At 36.1% G+C, this 27,047-nt stretch overlaps 1 protein-coding gene across 2 annotated transcripts in view; it reads right to left on the bottom strand.

Annotated features, from left to right (window-relative positions):
- Gria3 (glutamate ionotropic receptor AMPA type subunit 3) overlaps nt 1-27,047 on the bottom strand; it is a 344,160-nt gene that overhangs the window by 52,623 nt on the left and 264,490 nt on the right. For both annotated transcript variants that reach the window (XM_004645323.2, XM_004645322.2), the window contains exons 11-12: nt 24,099-24,475; nt 11,694-11,892 (exon numbers count right to left, since the gene is read on the bottom strand). In XM_004645323.2, coding sequence (XP_004645380.1) covers nt 11,694-11,892; nt 24,099-24,475 — 576 coding nt within the window. The remainder of the gene's footprint in view (nt 1-11,693; nt 11,893-24,098; nt 24,476-27,047) is intronic.

Below are 27,047 nucleotides of genomic sequence, written 5' to 3'. Positions count from 1 at the left end.
CACACACACACACACACACACCTGTTTAACTTCACTCGTGTGTCAAGATGAAAATGCACTACCTGTCCCTGACACCAGTTACCTTGAAACCTCCTTTTTATAAAAGCAGTAGCACTTTCTGCCTTAGGGTACATTCATTTAAGTAGGAATAGGAGGAAAAGAAAAAGATACCCTCATCTGTTTTGTTTCAAAATAGATTTTTAAAAAGTTAAAGCAGATAAATATAGAATTGCCACATGATCTGTAAATTTCATTCCAGGAATATATCCAAAGGAATTTCAACAGTATTCATTGTGGCAATATTTACAAGCAGCTGTAAGTTAGAAACAATTCAAGTATCTATGACAGCCGGAGAGATAGCTCAGTAGAATAAGTGTCTGCCTTGCAAGTGAAGGGTCCTGAGTTCAATCCCCGGTACCACAAAAATAAATAAATAAAATAAAATAAAGATAATCAAGTATCTATGACTAAATAAATGAACAAAATGAGTTATGTACATATAACATAATATTCAACCATAAAAAAGAATGAGTTCTGACAAACTTTTTTTATGTATTTGGTACAGGGTCTATAGGGTCTACAGTGTATCATTACATAAATTGGATTCATAGTGATTCTCTTGTTTTCAGCCTCCCAAGCACTGGGATTACAGGCATGGGCCACCACGACCAGTCTCAATCACCATCTTAGTGCACCCCGGAGACGGGGCCAGCATGACATGCCTTGGATTGAACCCTGGCCACTGCACTCTGCCTAACCAGGCACTTTAGTCTGTTAAGCTATCTGGGCGGCCCTCTGACAAACGTTATAACACAGATGAAGGTATTTCACTAAGTGAAATAAGCCAGCCACAAAAGGATGTATTATACTGTTCCATTTATATGAACTACCAAATTAGGCAGATTCAGGACCATGAAGTAGATTAGACATTACCAGGGACTTGGGGGAGAGGGAATGAGAAACTACTGATTAATTTTTATAAAGTTTCTCTCTGCAGTGATGAAAATATTTTGGAAACAAGTAGTTGTGATGGTTGGATAACATTGAGAATATAACTAATATCACCTAATTATATAATTAAAATGATCAAGACATAAAATATTATGTTATATGTATATGTTATATGCATATTTTATCATAACTTTACAAATTAATAATGCAGTATATCAAAGTCTACTATATTATACACCTTAAATGGGTGAATTTTATATGTGATTTATATGTCAGTAGAACTATCTAAAAAGTTATAGAACATAAATACCTAGCAAATATATTTAAAAATGTTCATTACTACTGTCAGTGAAACAAAAATCAAAACCACAATAACATACCCTATCATACTAATTAGAATGGTTACTACCAAAAAACCTTCCAAAATAATAAATGCTAATTAGGATGCTGAGAGAGGGGAACTTTTATATTGATGGTGATGTAAATTAGTAGAACCATTACAGGAAATAGTATTTCTCAAATAATTAAATGCATAATAACCATATGATCTAGATATTCTACTTCTGTTTACATATCCAAAGGAAATAAAATCATCATATCAGAGGTCTACCTACACTCCCATGTTTATTGTGGCACCACTGACAGGAGCCAAATATGGTATCAATCAAATATCTACTTATAGATGAATGGATAAAAATTTGGGATATATATATATATATATATTATATATATAATGTATATATACAATGGGATATTATGTAGGCATTAAATGGATGAAATCATGTTAGTTGTGGTAACATGGACAGAACTGGAGGACATTGTGTTAAGTGAAATAAGACAGGCATAGGAAGACACACACTATTCTTGCTCATTTATGGAAGCTAAAGAAGGTGATCATACAGAAATAGAGAGTAGAAGAGAGGTCACAAGAAACTAGGAATGGAAGAATGTGGGAGAATGATGAGAAGGTGGATAACAGATACCAATATTCAACTTGAGGGGAAGTAGTTCTAATATTCTATATTGTAATAGAGAAACTATAGTGTAAAACAATCATACATTTCAAAGTAACTAGAAGAGCTTGAAAGTTGTCAATATATATAAATGAAAACAATTGAGAAGATGAAAATGCTAATTTATCTGACTTTGATTGTTACACATTGTATCTATATATCTAATATCACTGCATCCCATAAATAAGTACAAATTCTATATATCATTTAAAAATAATAAACCTGTTGGACATTGGAAAAAGTTATAGCAGAGACAAGTTTGCCTACAGGGAGATAACATGTTTCAATACTCTGGAAAGCTTCCCAACCAATCCTGCTATACCTTTTCAGCCCTTGTTAACACATTTTACTGAGAGTATCCCTGGATCATTTAAGGAATATAGGATTTACATATCTTGTTAGTGGTCATTGAATTGGGATGGAGGTCAAAAATATGAGACTCATCTTTGGCTCTTCCTCTGCACTCACAGATATCATCCAATCTATCAGCAAATAATGTAAATCTATTCCTCAGATACATTCTTGTTACAACTTTATACAATCTCCATCACTCAGTCTAATGTGGGCTTCCATTCTTTAGCCATATTGGTTTTCTTATTGTCCCTTAAGCATTCCAGGGTTGTGTCTGCTCCAGAACCATTGTGCTTCTCATTATTTTATGTTTGTAATATTCTTCCATTAGATTTTCACATGGTTACCTCTTATCAGCATTTAGGTCTCTAATCAAATGCTGGGCTGGCCAGACAGCTCAGTGGATTCTTTGTGTGTGTGTGTGTGTGTGTGTGTGTGTGTGTGTGTGTAACTGGGGATTGAGCTCAGGTCCTTGTGCTTGCCAGGCAAGTGCTTATTCTACTGAACCATCTCCCTGGCCCCACTCAGTGGATTTAAGTGCCTGTTTAGGCAGATGCAGGGACACAGGTTCAATTGGCCCCACCCCAGGGCGGGCTGGGACTGAGCATGGTGGTGCGTGTCTGTAATCCCAGAGCTTGGGAGGTTGAAAACAGGAGGATCATTATGAGTCTTATCTGTGTAGCGAGACCCTGTAGACCCTGTACTAAATACATAAAAAAATTCTATTCAAATCTGTCTCCTTAAAGAGACATGCCCTTGCCCTAAGCCTTTTCTGTACTCCCAAGCTCAAAGTTAAAATAGTCCTCCCTCATCGTTAATCATTTTCTATCATGATATCCTAGTACACATCTAAATAATTAATATTGTTCTATATATCTACTCAATCACATATTTGTTGTTTATCTCCTTTCAATAGAATGCAAGTTCCTCAAAGGTAAAAATTCTGTCACTTTTCCTGTACTATACTCTTGATATTTGAATTGCTTTGGTACAACTTAATATTTATTTAGTCTGCCAAAATCATAGAAGACTGTGAAGGCTGGAATAAATCTGGACACAAAATATCACCTAGTGCCTTAAAATAAGTTATATATTTGTTTGAGCTACCTTTTCCTTTTGAAAGTGAAATGCAATGGAGCATTCTAGTTCATTCTTGTTGCTTGAATCTCAGGTAGAAATTTTCCTTGCTCTTACAGTTAAGTTTTTAGGTCTTCACATGATGACGAAGAATTATAAATAATTAACCTGTGCTGGCTTGCCAGGTGAACTCAAGGAAAGTCTGATTGAACAGATGGGCCTCTTCCCTTTAACTGGAAGGCTATCAGACAATTTGACTTTGTCAGATAAGAAAGTGAGATCTTAAGGTGAGCTCTAGAGAGGAGACTTTTTGAATTCTCGCAAAGATGTGGGAGTCCTGTGTGATGTTAATTATCCTGATGTTGTCTGAAAAAGTTGGCAGCCTCAAGGAGAACTGAGACTTAAGCCCCCTTAGGCTTTCTGGGCTATGAAATGCTCTCATAAGCAAGTAGGTTACCTGGGAGGAAAAAAAGAGATAGGCTAATAATATCCATATGGTTGATTACTTTGGGCAGATGGCCTGCATGCCACTTTGGAAGCACCTGAAGTTTCTAGGTGGTCTTCAAGGGCAGCTCTAAGTTGTACATGTTGAAGTTATTGAATCTGCAGGTCACAAAGGAATTACTAAAGATAGACTGACGAAGAGATAAGTTCAGTAGTAATATTTTATAATGAGAAGAAGGAGTGCGATCAGGAGGATGGAGAAGGGAAAAATTGAGCTTCCTCTTTCCTTCCAAAGCCCCCTGGGGGGCATATCTCTTCTACCAAGAAAGCCAAGGCTTTCTTATTTTATTTTTGAGACATACACCTCAAATCTCTGCAGATAGAGCTATATCTGGAGAGCCTTCATATTTTAATTGCTCTATTTCTGGGGGCTTTTTCTGAATGTGTCCTAGGATTTGTAGAACCCTTCATATTTTCAAAAAGCTTTTGATGATAATATTCTCTTACCAATGCCATAAGCAACACAGAACAGAGACTATTTTCTTTGACAAATGGGGAAACTAAGATCAAATATTCCTTACTGAAAGAAAAACAGTCAGTGATGAATGTGTGGAGTGAACGTGATAACCACTACACTAAAGAAACCACCTTAAGAGATGGATGTGGAACTAGAAGTAATTTTCATGTTACTCATGTTCTTTCTGATTTTAATCACGTACATAAATTACCCTTAGCATATCAGGAAGTATGATAAACCATGACATCATAGGGATTTTCTATGTTTATAATACTCAGTTGTTTCATGAGTGTCATCCCTTGCTTTGTCTTTTTATTTAGATCCTTCTAAGTTTGTCAAGAGCATGGAAAGATGTCTTTAAAAAGAGGTATGTTTCTTTCCTAATTGATTCTATCAAGGGTAATAAAATCAAAATTCACCCATGTGCTTTAACAGACACTGTATTGGAAGTTTGATTCATGTGGAACACCTAAGACTTCTGGGAATGCCCATACAAAATTGGCACCAAAGTGGAGTGGAAAGGGAACCCAATGGGGGTTCACAATATGAAAGTCCTCATTCCAGCTCTTCTTCACTGAACCAAGAGATGCTCAACACATCACAGTGTCACCTTGACTCAATTGTTTCCTCTGTGAAATAGGAATAGTAATACCTGGTGGAATTACAGGATTGTTGTATGGACTGATGTGAAAGTGTGTTGGAAGATGACAGTCCAGATTATCAGCTCTGATAAAGGCCTTTTTTATCCCTGTGGAGAATCATTAACCCTGCTGCTAATCATTGTGTGGCATAATTGTATATTGGCCCATGCTGGAAAGGAGCACTATGGAAAAATAGACCAGTCAGCTTCACTGGAAAGATAATCATTTAGTTATCTGATATGTCCATATTTTAAATCAATGCATTCCCAAAATAACCTCCAAGTAAGCTAAAGAAGCCCCTCTAGGAAGTTTCAGATGATTTGACAAAAATTTAATTTTGTTTATAGAAATGTATGGATTCTTGGTGCTTAGTACAGAACTTGGCACAAATAATGTGCTCAAAAAAGAGTTGTTAAATGAGTGATGAATGAATAATAGAATTCAAAGTGTCTATCTTTGCCACATTTGATTTTTTTTTCTTGAGATAGGCATTAGATGTGTTTTTAGTTATGTGCCCAAGTTGTTGGGTCAATCTGTGCTTCCTAGGAGGTTGCCCTCACCCAGCCAAAGACTTGCCTCCCAGAAAGCTCTGTGTATCCACAGATTCATGGCTATGGAGGAACTGGAAAAGCCAACAGCTGTTTCATTGTATCTTTCCCTTTTCCGGAGGTCTGTTTGGTTGGCCATCAGTGGCTTTGCCTGTGGCTGTCACCCCACCTCCTGTGTTGGCCTATAATGTCTATGGTTCTCACTATGTAATGTATTATTTCACATGGAAAATAAGACAGAATTAAAACAGTAATGGAAGAATTGAAAGACAGTTTCTTTCCTCCAAAACCACTAAGTTGTATGTACAGAGATATCTGATCTATCGTTTATTATTGTGAATTCATCTCTCATTTTTGCTGTTCTGTGTTCCGTAGGGTATGTTTTGACTATTTCCCCAAATGTTACAAGATTTGTCTTCAAATTAATATAATTTGTAGCTGGCTAAGAATATTGTTGGTTAAGATCCCAAATTCATCATAATAGTTGGTGAAAAGCTTTGACAAAAGGATATTTACATTTCGATGTGTCTTGTAACATTAGGGTATGAAGAAAGTGGTCAGAGAAGTTTGCTGAATACATAGCTTAGTAATAATACAGTTTAAGGATTAATGGATGCTTTTCATGATAATGTCAAATGTTAACATACTCTGCATAGGTGCAGTTGTGGAAAGATTTTGCTCTTTCCCCCATATACTTCAAAAGTTCTATTATAGATAACCAAGAAATGTTGAAGAAATGTGGACTTCACATGAAAATGCTGTGTGTGTGTGTGTGTGTGTGTGTGTGTAATTTTAAATGTCAAAGCAGAGTCTGAACACTTTACAGAGCCCTTTCATTCACTGCATGTACTTAAAATGTTTTAAAAGAGAGAAATATCAGTTAAAAGGGGCTTGCTCAGACAAAACCTTATTCAGGAATAATTCAATTCTGCTTAATGAGACTTATAATGTCTACAACTCAAAAGATAAGACAGTCTCCTCATGGGTTTCCTAACAAGGGTTAATTCTTCTATGGTTATGAAGGTACTAAGACAAATCCCCATTCTCCTCACTTCTCTTAAGTTTACTTTATTAAATGGGTTAAAATTATTGTAAAAATTTCCTTTTATCCTGAAATCATATTCAGTGTAGATGTGGCCAAATTTTGGAAAAACAAGTAAGCATCCTAGTTCTTCCCAGGCAAGTAGAGGTCTATAGGCAGAGAGAATTTTAGAACTGCTTTTTCTCCTAATGCTACATTTTAACACCTATTTGAAACATATTACATTTCCAAAACCTATTAGAGAATGATTGTTTTGGTGCAGCTTTCCAAATCATAGTGACATTTCTCTGGGCAATGACAAAAATGCTGCTGACATGGTTTTTAGTACGTGTGTTTCAACCTCCAGTAGGCATATTTAGTTTTGGAGCTGTTGTCTAAGGAAATCAGTTTTCAAGTCAAGAAGGTTGATGATCACATTCCAGATGTTTCTTCCAGCTGCATGCATTTTTGCTCATTCTCTGCCTTTCCTTGTGGAACAGGTCCCTCTGTGCCAGTGATTTTATGTGATTGCAAGGTGACAGCTAGGGAAAGCTGAGAAAATGAGAGAAACAAAGGAATCCTTTAAAACTACTGTCATTTTAGTGGCAGGTTTATTCAGGATGAAAAAAAATGTCTTCTAGGCAATCAGCAAGGAACTTTATTTTATGTATTTCTCTCTCTTAGTAGAAGAACTAGAGGGCTAGCCCTAAGCTGGTTTGTGCTATTATTATTTGGTCTCAGTGGTTTTAGTATGGAGTGAGAATGGGAAGAAAAGAACTCACATTATGTTTATAATTGTTGCATGTGATCTGTTTCATACTTTGAAATGTAGAAGGTATACCATCAGAGCCAATAATAACTATCAGAATTTTTCAACTTGTTTGTGTATGGAGGAGTCATTTCTTAAAAGTGCCTTGATGCCTTGAGATCACTGAAGATTGAAGTGAGAAGGACTCATGTGTGACAGTCAAGTTCCCGAGTGAAGGATAATGTGCTCTTCCAGGGTCCTGTTTCTCGCTCATGGGAGGAGTAAGGTAGAGGACACGTTTGGAAAAATAATTTGGAAATCAGTGGGCTGGGCCCCTGTATTGCATAAATACCGTGCTTACTCATCATACATTTATAGAACATTTGTGGTACAAGCAATCTAAAAAAGTTGATTTTTCTATGCTGGTCAGTTTCAGTCTTAGATCACCCATCTTTTTGTACTGCCCTGAAGGACTAATCACTCCACAGAGTCCTTAGTACTGTCACTCTAGGATTTGGAGAATAAGAAAAGGTGGCATTTTTGGAATTAGAAAATGATTTGCACTCCTTTTATATCTAGAAATATCCAGCTTTTTCTCTAATCGGATTTTCAAAACAGCTCCATTTCCAGGAGAATTACTCATTGGCTATAAAGGTCACAAACCTATTAGAATGTAGCAGTAGCTTTTGTACAGAATTGGATGTAGATTCAAATTGACTTTAATGATGTGAGGCTCTTCAGTGAAACCATTATCAAATGAATCCCTAGATAAAGACAAAAAAAGTGGGTTGGAGGTGGAGTGGGGTCTGGCTATTAGGACAATGACCACTTGGTGATATTTTCAAGCCTTTTTGCTAATAAATCTTCCCAGAGAACCTCCTTTTGCCTGCAATATGGATGAATGGATTTTGAAAGCTTAATAGGAATTGATGTCATCTATCGATTACCATTTAAAGCACATCTTTCTAATCTCTAATCATTGTTGAAGAAAAAATGCTTTCCAGTATAACAAGTATCTTTTATCAGAGGGCCTAAGTCTGGCGTCTTAATATCTTAAATGGTCAAATAATTCATATAACTCTTTGATGCCTATTGAGATGGTGAATATAAGCTTGGCTGAAGGCTGATACCAAACTAGATTTCTATAGAGCTGATTATGTGCTGGCTATTCAGCAAATGGAAATCCCTGGCTTCCAGTCCTGAAATAAGTAAGTCATCTCATAGGGGGAAGGAGCTGTTCCTAAATAGGCTTCTGGCACTGACATAATAGGGAGAATCAATGACAAATTAGTTTCAGAGGGTCTTCATTTTGTTTCAATACTTCTAACACGGGGCCCCTCCCCCAGCTGGGAATTATGATTTGCTTAGTGAACAGATGGTAGAGGTGAGATATTCATATCCTGAGCTACTGAGAATTAGTGAAAGGGTCTGAGGATAAACCCTTTTTCCTTTTGGGTATGAAAAGTTTTAGCTAAACTTCTATAATGTCAAGAAACACACTCTTGATTTTCCATGAAGTAATTGGACAAATCTCATGGTGATACACATAGAAATATATTGGTTTCTGGTTTATTAAAATAAGCTGATTTAAAAACATTTCTTTTCAGACATTTGAGGATAAGTCAGTAAATTATATATCTGGCATCCAATAACTTGATTACTGTTTGGCAAGAATGACTAAAATTTTATTCTCCATCTACTTTTCATATGACTTCTAGATCATTGATGCAGCCAGTTATAAATGTCTAATGTAGAAGGCAGTTGCAATGTATTGAGTGAGTTCATTTTCTAATCTAAACCAACTTATTTTTCTCTTTGGAACAGCTGAAAAAAACTGGGTTCTTAAAAGCTCTAATTCAAGGAAATTATGGGGCCACAGAGCAACGTGATCAATGATGCAGAGTGTGCCTAAGGAGAGTCACAAGGAGAGAAAACATTCTCGCAGACTTTCACAGAAAGCAAATTGGTCAAGTGATGGCTGTGACTCATCCACATGGTTGACACTGACAAAGGATCCACAAACTATGGTACAGGGTTTCAGGAGAAATCCTGAGGGTACTTGACTGACCTTATCAGTTGTAGCTTTTAAAAGCTACAACTCTTGTTGCATAGGACTTGCTTTATCTTGGTCTTAATCACCCAGCAGAAAAGTTAAAAAAAAGAGGTATATAAAGTAAAGCCATGGGGCTGGAGAGATGGCTCAGTGATCTAAAGCACTAACTTAGACAAGCTTGGCAAAGCATCAGGGACCGCGGTTCAATCCCCCAGCACCACGTGCCAGCCAGTCCCGCCCCCTGGTGGGCTGAGCTGGCCACACACACACACACCACACACTCTCTCTCTCTCTCTCTCTCTCTCTCTCTCTCTCTCTCTGTCTCTCTCTCTCTGTCTCTCAAATAAATAAAATAAAAAAAATTAAAAAAAATAAAGTAAAGCCATATTAATATGCTGAGCTGTGAAAGGCTCAAGTCAACAAATTCTGTGGATAACCCACTACTATTGTGGACTACTAGACTGTATTGGATTGTTTTGCTGAATTCATGCATCTATAGTATTAAGATGCCAATGGGATGCCCATCTCTGACAGGACTAAACAAAAAAAGGCGGTACAAAGAAAGGACCATTTTTCCCCCATAATTTTACTGAGAAACAAATAGCAATGAGACAGTTTCCAATCAAGTTGGTAGGACAGTTTCCATAATTAACACATTGCATACTGTCTTCCTAGTGGTTATTTGTTGTACAAGATGAAGACATGATATCCTATTTACAAACACTATTAGAACAAATCCCTCTATTCATTGAATTAAGAGATTGTAGCTATATATCTATGCTAACCATTTTGATTACACAGATACAAAATTGTCATTCATCTGTATCCCCTTTTTTTGTTTAGTTCCATCAATTAAATATTATAGGTGTGTGAACTCAGCAAAATATTCCAAAATAGTTCAGCAGTCCATAATAGTATTGGGTTTTCCGCTTGACTGGCAATGTGGAAAGTTGTTGACCTGAGTCCCCTACAGCTCAATATAACACCATGGCTTTACTTCTTATACTTCGTTTTTATACTTTTCTGCTGGATGGTTAAGACCAAGATAAAGCAAGACCTATGCAACAAGAGTTATAGCTTTTGGATCTGATAAGGTCAGTCAAATTCCCTCAGGATTTATCCTGAGACCCTGAACCTCAGATTGCAGATCCTTTGTCAGTGTCAGCCATGTGGATGAGTCACAGCCATTGTTGACCAATTTGCTCTCTGTGAAAGGCTGAGAGAATGTTTTCTCTCCATGTGACTCTCCTTAGGCACACTCTACATCATCGATCACTTTGCTCTTTGGCCCCATAATCTCTTTGATCAGAAAATTTGGGACATAACTGAGTTACATGATGTTACAGTACAGGTTCTCATATGTCTTGAGTCTTAATTGACCTTGGACGACTAGGGCCAAAATATTGGCTTTGGAAGGACCATTTTGTATCTGTATATGCAGAATAGTTAGGCTAGATATACAGCTACTTTTGCTTAATTCAATGAGAAGAAAGATTTGTATTAATAGTGTTTGGACAGGATATCCTGTCTGCGTCTTGTACTATGGATAACCACTAAGAAGATAACAATGTACAAGGTATTGATTTTTGAAACTGTCCTATTAATCAAATTTGAAATTGTTTCATTGATATTTGTTTCTCAATAAGAATAAGAATAAAAATAAAAAAAGATCTAATGAAGTTTACATAAATTTACTAGTTTTTGGTAGTGAACAATTGGATGCCTCCTCAATAACACTTAGCTTATGGTAGCAGGGAGAATAAGCCTGTTTAAAAAATTAAAATATTTATAAGTTGCCCTGAGATCGAATTATCATCATGTATATTTATACCTGAAAAAGCTGGAATCTACTTCAACAGAAAGCCAAAGTCTAAAACAAAATATGCAATATCTTTTAGCCCATCACTTGTCAGAGTCTTAGAGTCAATTACTTGAGACAAATCACTGCTTTTGTAAAACCAGAAGAAAGTGATGTTGTTATAGTTCATTCTCCATATCATCCAAGTGAGATCAAAGCCAACGGAATTTAAATGACTTGCCTAAAGACAGTAATTCTGTAGCAGTGTTGGGATTCAAACCTAGCAATTCAAACTCAGTGCTGGTGACATATCACTTGTTGTGTCTCAGTTATTACATCCCACTTGACTCAGTCTTAGTTCTAAAGGAAAAAGAACTAGTTTACCAACTGAACAGCACAGTAATTAAGACACTCTGCTTTGATATTATTCCCAACTTTTCCTAATCTTCCCTGCGAAGCACTATGAATTTGCCTTTGTAAAAAGATAATAAAATACAAGCCAGCAGGCCCAATTAAGTTCAAAGCACTTACTCTGAAAAATTCTTTTGTTGAACCGGAGTCCAGGGTCCCATACGCAATTTCAGTCTGCTTAGCTAAGTCTTCAGCACTCTCTATGGGAGAAACCATCCTCTCCACAGTCAGGAAAGCAGCAAGATTGGCAGTATATGAAGAAATTATGATCAGGGTGAAGAACCACCAAACCCCTCCAACAATGCGCCCAGAGAGTGATCTACAAAATAAAATAAAAGCAAATCCAGGTCCAAAGGAGCAAGATTTCAGTTTAAAACAAATCTTTATCTTTATTTTCAGAAAAGAATAAGTTTCAGCACAGCTGATGAAGACCGGAAGTACATGATGTGAAAGAATTAAAACATCAGACCAAAATCACTTGTTGACAACAACATCCCATGTCATGATTGCAGTGATGATGGTACATGTGCATCACGCTTGTGGCCTGTACAGGTTTTGCTCTAGTTTGGGTCTTTGATGTTCTGTAAAGGACTGTATGGTGAAGGCTTGGTTGTTAGCCTGTGGTGCTTTTGGGAGGTGGTGGATCCTTTAAGGGATGGGGCATTGTGGAGGAAGTTAGGTCCTTGGGGTCATGTTCTTGAAGAAGACATTGAGACTCTGGCCCCTCTCTCTGTCTCTTTGGCTCTATGTTCCTTGTTCCCTCCCTCCCTTTCTTCCTCACTGTTTCTTAGCTGCACTGAGGTGAACAGACCTTCTGTGCCACACTCCTGTCATAATATACTGCCTTGTCACAAGCCCAAACAACAGGGCTGACTACGGACTGAAATTCCTGTGTCAGTGAGCCAAAATAAATATGACTTCCTCATAAATTGTTTACTTCAGGTATTTGTCACAGTGATGGAAAACTCACTAATATGGGTTTAAAAGCAATTTTCTTTCGAAATTATAGAATCTTTTTAAACATTTTTTATTTACATGCCAGAATTTAACCTACTCAGTTCTTGTTCTGCGAGCTCTGGTGGACACCCAGGTGGAAAAATGCTCCATTTCATTTAAAGCAAGTGGTTCTCAGCTTTCGCTGCACATTAGAATTTCCTGATATCCTTAAAAAATGTGCTCAGGTTCTAAAATGTAAAGGATGATGTGGACGGTGGGGTCCAGACACCCGCATTTTGTGATGATCCTTAGATGATTACAGTGTGCAGTCATGACAGGCAACCACTGAGGCAATGCGCATGCATGGGAGAAACAAAGTAAAACACCATTACACATCTGAAGACAAATGGGTAGAATGCTGGTAAATGGACAACACTATTCACTTTGCGCTTAATAAATTCAATAAAGACATTGCCATTTTGTGAAACTGGCTACTCATGAGGCAAGGAACTAGATGAAAATATGTACTATTATCTTCATATAAGTGGTTCTTGATGGTCAGGAGGTCAAAACTCCTCCCTTTTATAATTATGTCTAAGCCATTGAGGGCAAGCCCCAGATACAGTAGGAAACTACCTGCATAATGTGGTTTCTCAGGCACCAAAAGACTTGTGTACCCCAAACAGTCACCAAAATAAGGAGAAAACAACTCCAAAGCATAGTATATTTGCTACTGAAGCTAGCAGAACATCACCAAAGCAATCAGCACTGTTCTCCTAGTATAATATGGCTTGCCAGGCACCAGAAGACTTGTCCCTTCCTAAAAAACAACCTCCAAACTAAGAAAACAACCTCAAACCCAAGACAAAGAGCACTATTCTCCTAGCATGCTATAGAAATTCTTACTAGAATCACTCTCTGGGTTGTCTTCAGGGTTGTTGATCAAAATGTTCAACAATATTCTTTTTATCCAATTAGGAAGTAGGACATAAGATGAGTAAATTTTAATAAAGGAAACACTCTGTTCCTCAGTACTATTATGCACTGGTATTCTTGGAGTATTTGTTAAGAGATATAGTCAGACTATCAAGTACCCAAGAATCACAGGTAAGTCTGCTGCACATGGTCTGCAGCAGAGAAGCGAATATGTTCATCATCAGTGATTGTCAGTTCTGCCTGTATATCAATATTGATAGCTGAGATGATTGTACTACTAATTCATCAGTTTTTGAAAGTAGCAGTTAATGTTTAAAATTTTTACTCTAACTCAATATGCTAATATATGTAATCTGAGCAACTACATCAAAGACAGCAATGTGAAATATAACAACCATGGTGGAATACCTCTCATCCTGTTTTTATAAATATGTACTGTTTCTAATGTCTTATCAGTTACGATTATACTCTCCTTAAAACAAACTGAAAAATTAAAAGTAGGAAGGATAATAAAAAATTAAGGTTTATTGAAAGCAAGAGTTATTCAATTATTTGTCCAATCTTGCATACCTGTATCTGTTAATCTGAGCAACATATTTGATGATAAAAATATGTAATATAGCAACCATTGTTAATTTGCTATTCTTGTTTTGAAATTCTATATCATATGTGTTGTTGTATGTTACTCTGTTTCTGCCTTTTTCTTTTGCTTTTTTTACCCTTTAAAATTAAATTTAAAAAGTAAGACAAAATAAAACAAAACAGACCCTCCACACACAAAGCACCCTTGCCTAGCCTCCACCCCACACCAATTAAATTGAATTTCTGGAATAGAGGGCTAAATAACTATAGGCTATATCATGAGCTGTGCTTAGGGAGAGGGACCATGGGAAGTTAGGCCCCCACCTGAGGGCAATGAACGCTCAGTGGTGGGTAATGGCTTCTACTTAGGAAGTGTCACCTCCTTTGCAGTGTTGCTGAAGACTGGCTCAGCTTGCAGAAATGAAAATCTGCTCACTAGGTTTTATAGAACATTGCCACATCATCCCCAGGATATTTCTACTGCGTGGCAGAGCTCCATCCTGGTTAAGCTGTGTTCTCCCTGCCCAGAAAAACTCACAGGAAAGAACTCACTCTGTCATAAAGTCAAGAATAGGCGTAGGAACCTGGCATATCTCCAGGCTCTGTGGGAAGAGGGCAGTTCTGGGCTGAGAGCTGACAAATCAAGATCTTCTTTGCTTGTACAAGCATTATACCTCTTTGAAGCAATTCAAATTCCTGTGTCCTAAGATAACCCTTCTTTCAGTCTCTGAAAAATTCAGCTGTTTTAGAAGTTACACGCTGATCAAATAATTTTGACAGGTGTTTTTATAAATAGTATTCTTTATTGGTTAGCAGTAACAAACCTACTTATTTTTTTAAAGTCTGCAATTCTTGTGAGTCCCTGGATGCCTAAAACAACCATTATTTATTTATCTCCCAAACATAATCACTTTTAGTTTTTCAAATGTGAAAAATCTGTTGCAGTCAAACTAATAGTCTTACTCTCTCAGGATTTCATCTAAGAACATTTCTTTTTTAATCAGAAAAGATAAAACCATCTGGGTGAGTCTTAGAAACAAATGTGTTACATTTCCCAATGCTACAAGTATACAGTGTTTCAAGTATGAATTTAGACCTTTTGATAGCGTTTCTTCACTGTTGTTATATACTTTTACTTATTTTGGAGTAGGCTGACTCTGGAGATAATGTTAATGTATGAAAGATTAAACAAAGTTAAGATGTGTTTTGTACGTGTACCAACTTCCAATGATAAATGTAACCATTATGTACTGCAAAGATATATTAATAGAAATCCAAATGCCACAGAATAAGAAAGATGGCTCAGTGGAATAAGCACTGGCCTGGCAAGCACAAGGGCCTGAGTTCAATCCCCGGTTCCACCAAAAAAAATTGATACTTCAACTAATATCATAGTATTAGGGTAATAAATATGGTAATAATATCTAACATTTGTTGAAAGCTTCCTATGTATCATATTCTTTTCTAATTGCTTTATGTATCTAGTGCCAGCTTTTAAAACCCTCTATCCTTTCAGTTAAGAACTGTGGGTATTATTTACCAATAATATAACAGAGGCATTTACAGATTTAAAAAACTGAGGCATAGAGAGGAGAAATAGAAAATACAATATCTATACTTACATATTAGGAAAGAAATACTTGGAAGTATAAAATACTTATAATTTGAATAGGAAAATTCATAATGGTGTGTGAATTATAGAAGGTACAATTTTCTTAGAAACACTGAGAAATATAGTTGCAGGATAACCTAATGTGTTTGGATATTTTTTGTTATCTGTTGTCCATTTGGAATGGAACTGCAAATACAATCCTTATGTGGGAGAATAGGGTTTTGCTGAGACCATGGAAAAAACTAGCTGTGGAATAATTCTAGAATCAAAGTGCAGTATAAAAAAGGTAAATTCTGCTGCTGTGAATACTAATGGTAGTTTATATATTGTCTACTTGAAATGTGGGAAAAATACAATAATTTATGGAAATTACATCCTGCCATTTTACTGAGGCTAATGGACTGTGACTGTGTCTGTCTGATCTAAAATCAAGACTGTACATCATAATCTGGTCATTTTGACCACCTTAATAGAGACTCAGATCATTGTGTGTTTGAGCTGAATGGCTCAGCTGAGGTTGGTTGTTGTCAGAACTGAAAATCAACCTAAATGCAAAACGGTCGCTTTTGTGACCTCATGTCTCCCTGGTTATTGACTTTGGCAATCATGTGGTTAATATAATGGCATAAAGCTGGCCCTGTGTATCCTCAGTCTTCACATCTGCAGTCAATTACCCGAGGATAGAAAACACGCAACAAAAAAACTACATTTGGACTAAATGTATAGATGTTTTTCTTGTCAGTCTTCCCTAAGCAACACAGTATAATAGCTGCTGTACTTGCATAGCATTAACATTGTCTTAGGTAACCTAAGACAATGTAAAAAGTAATCTACAGATGATTAAAGTATAATGGAGTAAGTGTACAGTTTTTATGAAAATACTATGCCATTCTATATAAGAAATTTGAGCATTCATGAGTAGTTGTACCTTTGGGGGTCCTGGAGCCAACTTCATCTGATACCAAGAGATAGTTGTCCCTATGGGCACTGGCAATTTGGGTGGGTAACGACATAGAAATTAATTGGTATTACAATTTTACAAACCTCAGTAAAGAGCCCACAAAGAATCAATTTACAATGTACAAGATTTCATTCAACATTATACCCCCAAGACAGCAATTGTTTAGACAAAAGATTTGGTGGAGTTTCTGCCCCCTTTTTTCCTTGTTTAAGAGAAATGCTTAATCTTTTCACTGAGCAGCAGTGCATGGAACCCTCAGAGAGGAAACACCTAAAGCATTTTTACATTTCCTTTTCATCATCACTGAAACTATGGCCACTTAAACACACATTCCACATGGAGGCTGTAGAAAAAGTGACTGATAGGTCAAGCCCATCACATTTTATAAAGGACCTATTAAAACAAGATAAGACTTTATAGTTGAGTTAAAAAGACCTGTCATCTTCCAGTAACTTTCATTGCATTAACACAGCCACAAAATGTTTAACATTCATTTCAAATACTTTGTTGCACAGGACAAATTTCAAGGTTGGCATAATGAAATGGGTATAAAATGTTTCACATTTAGTGTTTCTAAAAACACATTTTAAGGAGGGTGGTATACCTCTTGAAAAAATGTAAATGAGGCATAAAGTTAATAAAAATAAACTATAACAAAAAAGACATTGCAGGCATTGCAAGGTACATATACCAAGTAATATACAATGTTCTTTATATCTGTAATCATAAGAACCTGTAGCTCCTCAGTTAATGACAAAACGTACTTATGACATTTGACAGGACAGTGAAAGTGAGCGATGTGTTGTAACCTTCATCGTATAAATAAATTTTGTAATCTGCTCTTTACTAGCTTTATGAGATAAGTAGATAGTATGAAAAACTGCTTTTTCTTTGTATAAACTGCTTATCATTCATTTCCCACATATTTTTCTAAAGTATGCATCATTTCTATATGCCATTTAATGCTGTACCTGTGACAGAATCTTTTTAAAGAATGTGCACCATGAATTCTTGGATTGCTTCTTGATGCGAACAAGTACTCATGTCCCAAAGACTGCAAGCTACAGCTTTTGTCCAGAAAAATTATGCCAGAGTTGCAATAAAAATCCTGCCATTTTATCATTAATTTATTGTCAAATCACTACTCCTTTGATGTGAGCTTGCAGTAGGGCAAAGACAGCAGTGATACATCAGCAGAGGAAAAGATATTGCTTAAAACAGAAAAAATCTTGTTGTCTTTCATTCATTTTGCACCCTTTGTATATTTTACTATTTTGCAATATTTTCTGTTTCCAAAGAAAATATAAGGGAGAAAGATCTATAGCTAACATAGATGCTTTCCTATTTACCCGAATTACTTGATATCCTGAAAACTTATTAAGAAAGTAATACCTTTGGATAAATATGCACAGAGTAATCAGGTTCAAGTTAGTCTACCCCCTTTATTTTATTTTCTTCCTGGAATAATTCCCCCATCTTCACCAGCTTCAATTTGGGTAGCCTTCAAATATCCCTGCAGCTTCACAGAAAGTCAGCAGGGGGAGCATTTGTCTGTACTTGGACTACAGGCTGCTTCAGTGGCCCTATTCAAGATTTACAAAGGAAATAAATTTTAGATTATAACAAAAGTTCCAACCTATCGTCAGTATCAGTATTATATTGTGGGTTAATATAATGACAATAATTTCAAAAGTATAATCATTTAATGAAGGCAGTAAATGGGCCTAAGAAAAAATGTTGCTGATTATTCTTATTGCACTTCTGCAATGTGGTACTGATCAGTTGTATTTCTAAAAAGTTCTAGGAACTCAAATGAAAACATAATGTGAATTTTTTATATTTATGAAAGTAGGATATTACAAGAGGGCATGGGAATAAGAACAATATCTATATTTATTGAGCTCTTATATGCCCAGCATTGTCTTTCCATTTTATAGATGAGCAACTGAGGCTTAGCAAAGTTTAGTATTTTGCCCCAGGTAATGCAAACATTGAGCAGATTGTAGACATAGGGAAGCTAACTTTAATTCCCATAGCTCAACCATTCTGCTCCCTTCTCCTGGCGGCACCTACTGCTTATTCCCCCACTTCTGTTCAGGAACAGGATTAAATTGAATTTGTTTACAAACTTTTCCTGATTGCTCTCAAAAAATCGGTTGGTACATAGATATGACCTCAGCTTATTATATTGATTACCTTCTTTAAGGTTGACTCAGCCTTCAGGTTCATGTAGAACAAAGTAATTCACTCTGAACAATTAGAGTAGTTCAAATATCAAACCTAATGTCAAAGCAGACTTTTTAAGCTAATAGGTAATTGTCAATAACTTTATTTGTTGGAAACAGAATGATGCCAGCAGTTGTCCTCTTACTGCTGAATTTGCCATCTTTTACTTGGAGTAAACACATAATTAACAGCATTTTGAATGCTCACTGCTCACTTTCATTAACAGTCAGGGTAAAGACAGAGTTTCTTCATGGGTAGGGATACTGGGAAAGAGCTCTTATGCTTGAGCAGCAGGGAAGAAGTGGAATAAAGTGTGCACTTTTTTTTGGTATTTTTTTAGTACAGAGTCTATGGGGTCTTGCTACGTAGATCGGACTCATAGTGATTTCCTGTTTACAGCCTCCCAAGAGCTGGGATTACAGGCAAGCACCACCACACCCAGTCTCAATCGCCTCTCAGTGAGCCCCAGGGGCAGGGCCAGCACAGCACACCAAGATTGAACCTTGGCTGCTCTGTCTGCCTAGGCAGGCGCTTTAATCTGCTGAGCTATTTGGCCAGCCCTTAAAATGTGCACATTTAGATCTGTGGTTCAACACAGTGTGCTGCTGCTTCTTACATCCTCTGTGTCTTTGAGTTTCTATTCTGTCATCTCTGGATACTACTCCTTTGCCTATGATGTAAAAAAAAAAAAAAACAGTATGAAGAAGAAAGTGCAAGGGTTTTGGAGTTGGAACTAGCTTTGTATTCTGACTCTGCTCTTAGCTATATGACTAGGCAGATTATTTAATATGTCCCTTTCTTCAACTTAAAAAGAAGTGCAATGCTTACCTTATGTCAGTTTTTTGAAGACTGAGATCACTGTGAAAATGCAGGGAAAGTGCCCATGCACAGTGGGAGCTCAATGAAACCTGTTGTTGTCCTCTCACTAGTAAATGGCAGCAGTTGCCTTAATTTCTCTCTGACATCTCCTCCTGTTCTAATACTTGCAAATTCTTTAAAATGTGATCTCATAATTCCTTGAATTGTCTCAATTTTGAGAAAAATGAGAGTGTACAATGCACATTCACATTCTGGGGTTTCTGGAGACTTTGCACCCTAACTGCGACCATTAAACAGGAATAAAATATAATGTTGATGTTTGCAGTCAAGGCAAACACAAATCCCAGAGTGCAACTATATTATTATCAGGAATTTCTAAATCTGTTAATAGAGAAATGTATTACATGGGCTTTGGTGTTACACAATTGGGCACAAATATATAATCAATAGAGCTCTCAAGACAAGGAGAACCATATTTCTTACTAGTATATAATAAATATTCTAAGAGGACTAACATTTTATTAGAAGGCTTAAAATATAATTTCATTTGGATGACACAATACACAGTATCAGAGGAGTGATCACTCATATGGTAGAAAATGTACAGCTCACAGATGTAATAATTTATCCCTCAAAAGCACAATAAGGATAATCATTGCTATAGCACATAAGTGTTACTCTGTGGCTGTGTGCCCTATTGCTGGATTGAGTTATATATAACCAGAATTTTAAAAAATCTGAATAGAAACTGCCAGAGTGGATATCACATTTTAAGGGTAATATTTGGTACAAATTTTATTGTATATACATATGTGTGTTGAATCATGATGGAAATGTATTTATTACTGTGCATTATGGTCAACAATTTTGAAAGCTATTGCTCTATGTGACAGTATCTAGAGCTGTATAATACAAAATGTACTTTGAAAAAAGCATGTGATATGTTTCAGTGCCACAGAAGAACCTTACCTTAAATTTTGATGGAGTTTTTTTAGAAATTGGTCTAATGTGTCATTTTCAGGTCAATCATTTTAAAATTATTACTTAATAAAGTGCTAAGCATAGATACTTTTACAAGCAAATGGATTTTTAAGAGACCTGTTTGAGCATGCAGGATAGTATGCTGTGTTCCATGGGGATATGACAAATTTAGTTTTGAAAATTCACTTACAGAAACCAATAGAACCTCCAATCTTAATGACTCATTAGCATTGTCTCAACACAGAGTACCAGTCAAGTTGAAAACCTTCCAATTACATGATCATTCAGAAACATTAGGCCCTTGAAATGAACATTTCAAAAACTAAAAAAGGAAGAAAGTAGGAAATCAATGAACTCCCAGATGATATCACAAAATGACACAGATTCTGGGCACAAAAGGACAGAAGTGAAAAAATTTGGAGGACATGACCAACTAGACTAAGAGTGACCAAAAAAAGTCTGATTGGGATAAACAAGGCTTGCCCTTCACAGACTGTTCTAAAAAGCTGCTGAAGATGGTGACCACTGAGTAGCACTGCAAAGCTTCATTTTGAATGTCTCCTCTCCCAGTGGATGACCACAAAAAGTACAATGCTGTAAAGGGAAGGTGGGGCCCTTCTTAGTCCTTGTACATCTTCTTCATTGGATTTGGCATTATGTAATTTCTGTCTCTTCCCCAAAATAACCACGCAAAGGAAACACTTTGAATTGACTCAGGACATCGAGTCAACCACAACAGCGCAAGTAAAGATGCTAAAGAGGTCTTTCAGAACTGCTTCAGAAAGTAAAAGGAATGATAGGATAAGCGTGTTCAAAGTGTGTGTGATTTTGAAGGAGATTAATGGTAATGTGTCTATTATTGTAATAAAATATTTAACTATTTCTAAGTATCATGTTTTTTCTTTTAATGTATTTGGTACAGGGCCAACAGGGTCCCACTACACAGATGGGACTTGTAGTGATCCTCCTGTTTTCAGCCTCCCAAGTGCTGGGATTACAGGCACGTGTCACCATGCCCAGTCTCAATTGCGTCTCAGCGCTCACTGGGTGAGGGGCCAGCATGGTATGCCAGGGATCAAACCCAGTCCCTGTGTCTGCTGAAGCAGGCACTTTAATCCATTGGGCTATCTGGCTGGCACCTTAAGTATCACTTTTTTATCACACTTCATATAATTGACTCTAGTCAGTATTTGGATTAACATTAAACATTACCAAAAACTATAATTATTTGTTTCATAAAGTTTTTTCTCATGATTATAAAGCTGTTTCCTTACATTTTATCACTATAAATTCAGCACCAGTTTCACTTATGTGTGTTAACACAGCAAAACCATGAGGCTCAAGATAATCAGTTTTGATAGCTTTACTGAGATGACATTTGCATCCCATAAAATTTACCAACATAAGTGCATAGTGAATGATTAGTAAGTTTGGAGTTCTAGAATTTTCATACCCATCGAGATTTGGGACATTTTTGCTATGCCAAAGTCTCCACATGCCTATTTGCAGTTAATCCTGGCAGGCTCAGGAATAGCTCTAAAATGGGGTAAATGAAGCATTTATCCCACATGCAGAATTTAAGAGTATTGAAATCTCATTAATTGAAATAAATATCATCCTACTGCAACATTTGAAGAACTAAAAGTGAATGTAAACACATTCATGTTGAGCACATTATCAAAATTTTAAATAAAGACTACATCTCATCCCTACACTTACTCTCTGTAGCCTTACTTGCCTCATAATTCTCCTGGCCTTATTATCCTCCTTGTGTTCCCTTTAGAGATTGATAACCACTAAGGTACTTTCTGTCTCTATGGATTTATCTATCTTGGACAAACAGAAAAACACAGTGTAGCATATTCAATAAATGCAACTGTATACCACGTGACCTTCGGTGTCTGGCTTATTTTACTTGACATAATGTTTATAAGGTTCACCTGTGTTGTAGCATGATTTAGTGGTCTTTTACATTGTTGAGCAGTTTTCTATTGCACAGACATGCCCAAGTTTGTTTATGCATTTACTAGTTGATGAACATGTGGGTTGTTTCTACTTTTTGACTACTAAAATTGAAGCTAGTATAAACATTTATGTATAAGATTTTAGGTGGGTATATCTTTTCATTTTTCTCATGTAAATAACTCAGTGGAATTCTTTTTTTTTTTTGTACCAGGGATCAAACTCAAGACCTTGCTCTTGCCAGGCAGGGGCTTATGCCACTGAGCTATCTCCCTATCCCTCTCAGTGGAATTCTTGTGTCATATTTTAAGCATATGACTAAGTTTCTAGGAAATTGCCAAACTATTTTATGGTGTGACTACAGCAAGTTGCATTCTTACTACTAAGAACTGAGAATTGTAGTTCATCCTCACCAGTACTTGGTATTGTTTGATTCTTTGATTTTAGCAATTATGAAGGGTGATTAGAGGTATCTCACTGTGGTTTTAATTTGCATCTTCCTAATGAAAAACAGTGCTCAACATATATTCATATATTCATTATACATTCATATATCTTTTCTTGTCACATGTCTATCTCAAATTTTTGTCCATTTTTAAAATTGAGTTTAAATTTCGGTTCTTTTTATGAAGTTCTAACAGATACACTTTTGACAGAGTTTTTTTAAAATCAAGTATATAACTTGCTGGGGCTGGTGAAATGGCTCAGTGGAATAAGTACTTCCCTGACAATTGCAAGGGCCTGAGTTCAATCCCCAGTTCTGCCAAAGGGGTGGGAGTGGGGGCGGAAACACAAGAATATGACTTGCTGATATTTTCTCCCAGGCTATGGCTTAAATGTTCATTTTATTAATAGTTTCTTTTGAAATGCAAGGTTTTGGATTTTGATGAAGTCCAGTTCATGAAAATTTTTAATGTATTGTGCTTTTATGTGTTATATATGACAACTCTGTCCAATCCTAAGTCATACACTGATTCTATATTATACTTTCCCTGAGAAATTTTATAATTTTACTGAGAGACTTTGGTGGAATGCTACAATACTGTAGTATTGTTCTATGCAGTCAGAGCAAAATAAAAAAGAGAGGACAATGAGAGTGGACAGTAGGAGAGTTTTAAAGAAGTGTTCTCTTTTACATTTTGTCTAGATTCAGTCTCTTGTTGAATGAGAAAATATTTTAGCCCAGTTAATGAAGAAACCATGCCTGCTTGGTTGAAGATTCATTATTTGTTTTATCTGTATTATTTAATACTAGTATATAATGCTGCCTTTCTCAAGAGTGCAAATATTTGCTATAATTTATGTAAAGATATAAAACCATAGAAATACATGACACAAAATGGCTTGGTGATATTTTGTCATTGGATGGAATGTTAAATGAAAGAAATCTGGAGTTGAAATGAATGAATACCAGATGTACATGAGTGAGACATGGCCATTAAAGGCAATTACATGAATGGAGTATGGTCATAAAATGGAAGGAGGTGTTGGGTATTGTGTGGAAACAAACCTTGGAGAAATATCACATCCTTGCTGCATAAAGGCACCCAAGGAAAACCAAAGACTGTTAAATATTCCAAATTCATTTGGAGGGTCAGGAGGGCTTTGTGGGTCACGAGGTTCTTCATTGTTGTCTTCTAGATGCCATTCATAAGGGCTAAATCTGCTGACTAGAAACAGAACTACGCTGACTCCGATGTAGGCGAAGACAATGCACATCCAGATTTCATAAGCCAAGGGATCCAGAAAAGAGAATACACCTGGTTTTGATTTCTGAGGCTTCTTTATCATGATGGAGATGCCCAGGCTCATAAATGGCTTTGAAAAATCTATGACTTCTTCACGGACCAATGTTATAGTAAGTGGAGCAACAGCTATATCAGCTCTCTGAAAAACAAATACATATGTGACTTTTAGAGATAGTATTTCAGTGATTTGCCATCTAATGTGATGCTTCTTTAGTGGAAACATAAAATCCAAAGTCACTACAACCAATCAATTCATCAATCTTCATGTTAGAAAAGTAGTAGCATTCAATAGGTTCTGAAGTACTTCAATTTGATGGTAAACCAAAGAGAAAGCATTGCTTTTTTTGTCCTCTGAGACATATGATACACTGCCTTAGGGCAACTGATTCCAGTTTTCTCCTTTGTTTTTTGAACCGTGCAACTCACCTTGTACTCCCTGTGGTATATCCCTGCTTAACTCTAATTTTCTTATTTTTATTTTCATCCTCTTATGTCTTATCTCTTTCACTTGACTGGAGACTTTCGTGAAAAGCATGATAGCCTATACTTATATTTGTTCCTTCCCACCATGTGTCCAGTTCAAATTCTTGGATCATTGCTATCTTGTGTTATTCTTAAATTATTTTTGAGATTATGCTTGTTAAGCAGATACTTCAAAGGCAGGAACTGAACATTCCATTTTGTAGGTATCATAGATGTGCTTAAAAAGTTGCTTTTTAAATGTGATAAATGAAAACATGAAAGAATTCTGCATAGGTAATGGCAAGGGTAAAATAATTATTAGAATACATTAGCTTTTTGTGTCTTTTTGAGACAGGATTTCATTGTGTAGTTCAGGCTGGATTGAACTCACTTTGTAGCTCAGGCCTTGAACTTGCAGTAACGCTCCTGGCCTCAGCCTCTTAAGTGCTGGGATTATAGGTGTGCATCATCACACCTGGCCTCATACTAGTTTATGTAGTAAGCTCTATTATCCAGTGATAAATGTCATTATAACACTCACATATATCGTATCAATAAATACCAGCAGTGCATTGCATAATTAACTCAAAGTTAGGCCACATTTTTATATTAATTTGGTGAAAGTTGGCATGAATAATTTCCTCACTTATTTCTTTTGTTCTCTATAATTATTCTTTATTTTTTTTAATTTTTATTTATTTATTTATTAGAGAGAGAGAGAGAGAGAGAGAGAGAGAGAGAGTGTGGTGTGTGTGTGTGTGGCCAGCTCAGCCCACCAGGGGGCAGGGCTGGCTGGCATGTGATGCTGGGGGATAGAACTGCGGTCCCTGATGCTTTGCTAAGCTTGTTCTAAGTAGGTGCTTTAGACCACTGAGCCATCTCTCTAGCCCCTGTAATTATTCTTTATAAGAGTAAGGTATTTTATTTTAAATAGAATAAAAAATTAAAAACATAAAAATGATACAGATTTCAGAACATGATGATTGGAAGCCAACAATTGTTCTTATATTGCATATAGTAATCTTCAAAGTAGTTCTTCAGATTACTAGATATAGGCATGCAAAATTAATTAAATAATTAAACATTAACTGCTTCTTTCAATAAAGCAATTGGAATTAGTAGTACAATTATCTTAGTTATCTTGCTACTTTCATTCTTTTCTCCTTTCTCACATTTCAGTTGTTCTTTCCTTTTGAGTAGTTTCTTTCCTTTCCACAATAAGTATTGTGCCTTTTGGATCTCATTCTGTCTTCCAGTTTCTTACACTAGGGAAACAATATGATGTTTACATATGCAGGTTTGATTTATTTCACAACAGTAAGTTTTAGTATGGATCCAGTCCTTAGAAGGCACCCTTTAGAAAAATACTTGTAACTAAGAAAAGGATTTAGAGATGATGTATTAGGTACGAAGCAAAAATACCTATATTGACTGATTTTCCTTTGTTAAATATTGAGGTATATCTCAACATACATTTTTTGTTGGCAGATAGAGTATATTTTCAAAGATGAAGTTTTACTCTCTTGAATTAAATATGGTAGCTCAAGCCAGCTGAAAAAATTTTCTGTGAGTAATTTAAGGGGGGATGACAGTGATAAGCAGCTAGCTCATGCTTACTGCGTACTTTTATATGAGCCACTATGATAAGCACTTCACATATACTATCTCATTCTGTTTTCATAGCAATATTAAGGTTGGTACAATTATTATTCCCATGTTAGAGATGCAAAAAGTAAAGCACTGCAATCATCTTACTTGGATTAGATTAAGGATTAGAATCCTAGTATTAGACTAGAATGGGGGAATAGAAGCCTAGTATTTAGATTGCAGAACTCAATCTCTTAAGCAGCACAGTGGTTTCCATTGATACTTGGGGCTTTCTACAGAAGACTATTTTTATTTGCAATTATCCACTTGGCCAATCTCTCCTGAGCTTTTTTCCAATTCATATTTGAATGCCTATTCTGTGCTGAGTACTTTTTTGATGTAAGAATGAACAGTGAACAAGGTGAACAAAACAGACAAAACTGCTTACCTATATGGAGGACAAACTACACCCTTCCTAGAAGCTGCAAAACTAACATGTTTTGAGAAGCATAGAATTCTTTATCCTATTTTTTAAAATATAATCTAATTTTTAAATGTTTTTTATCATATTATTTAAGGACTTAAAGTTCAACATATCAATACTTGATGAAAAATACCTGTTCCTTATTATGCCTAAGATGTTTGAAATGCAGTGAGATAGT

This window comes from Octodon degus, unplaced genomic scaffold (genome assembly GCF_000260255.1).
Source record: "Octodon degus isolate 3935 unplaced genomic scaffold, OctDeg1.0 scaffold00224, whole genome shotgun sequence".
Lineage (NCBI taxonomy): Eukaryota > Metazoa > Chordata > Mammalia > Rodentia > Octodontidae > Octodon > Octodon degus.
The sequence above is the reverse complement of the archived record's forward strand: the minus strand, read 5'-3'. Positions and strand labels throughout refer to the sequence as shown.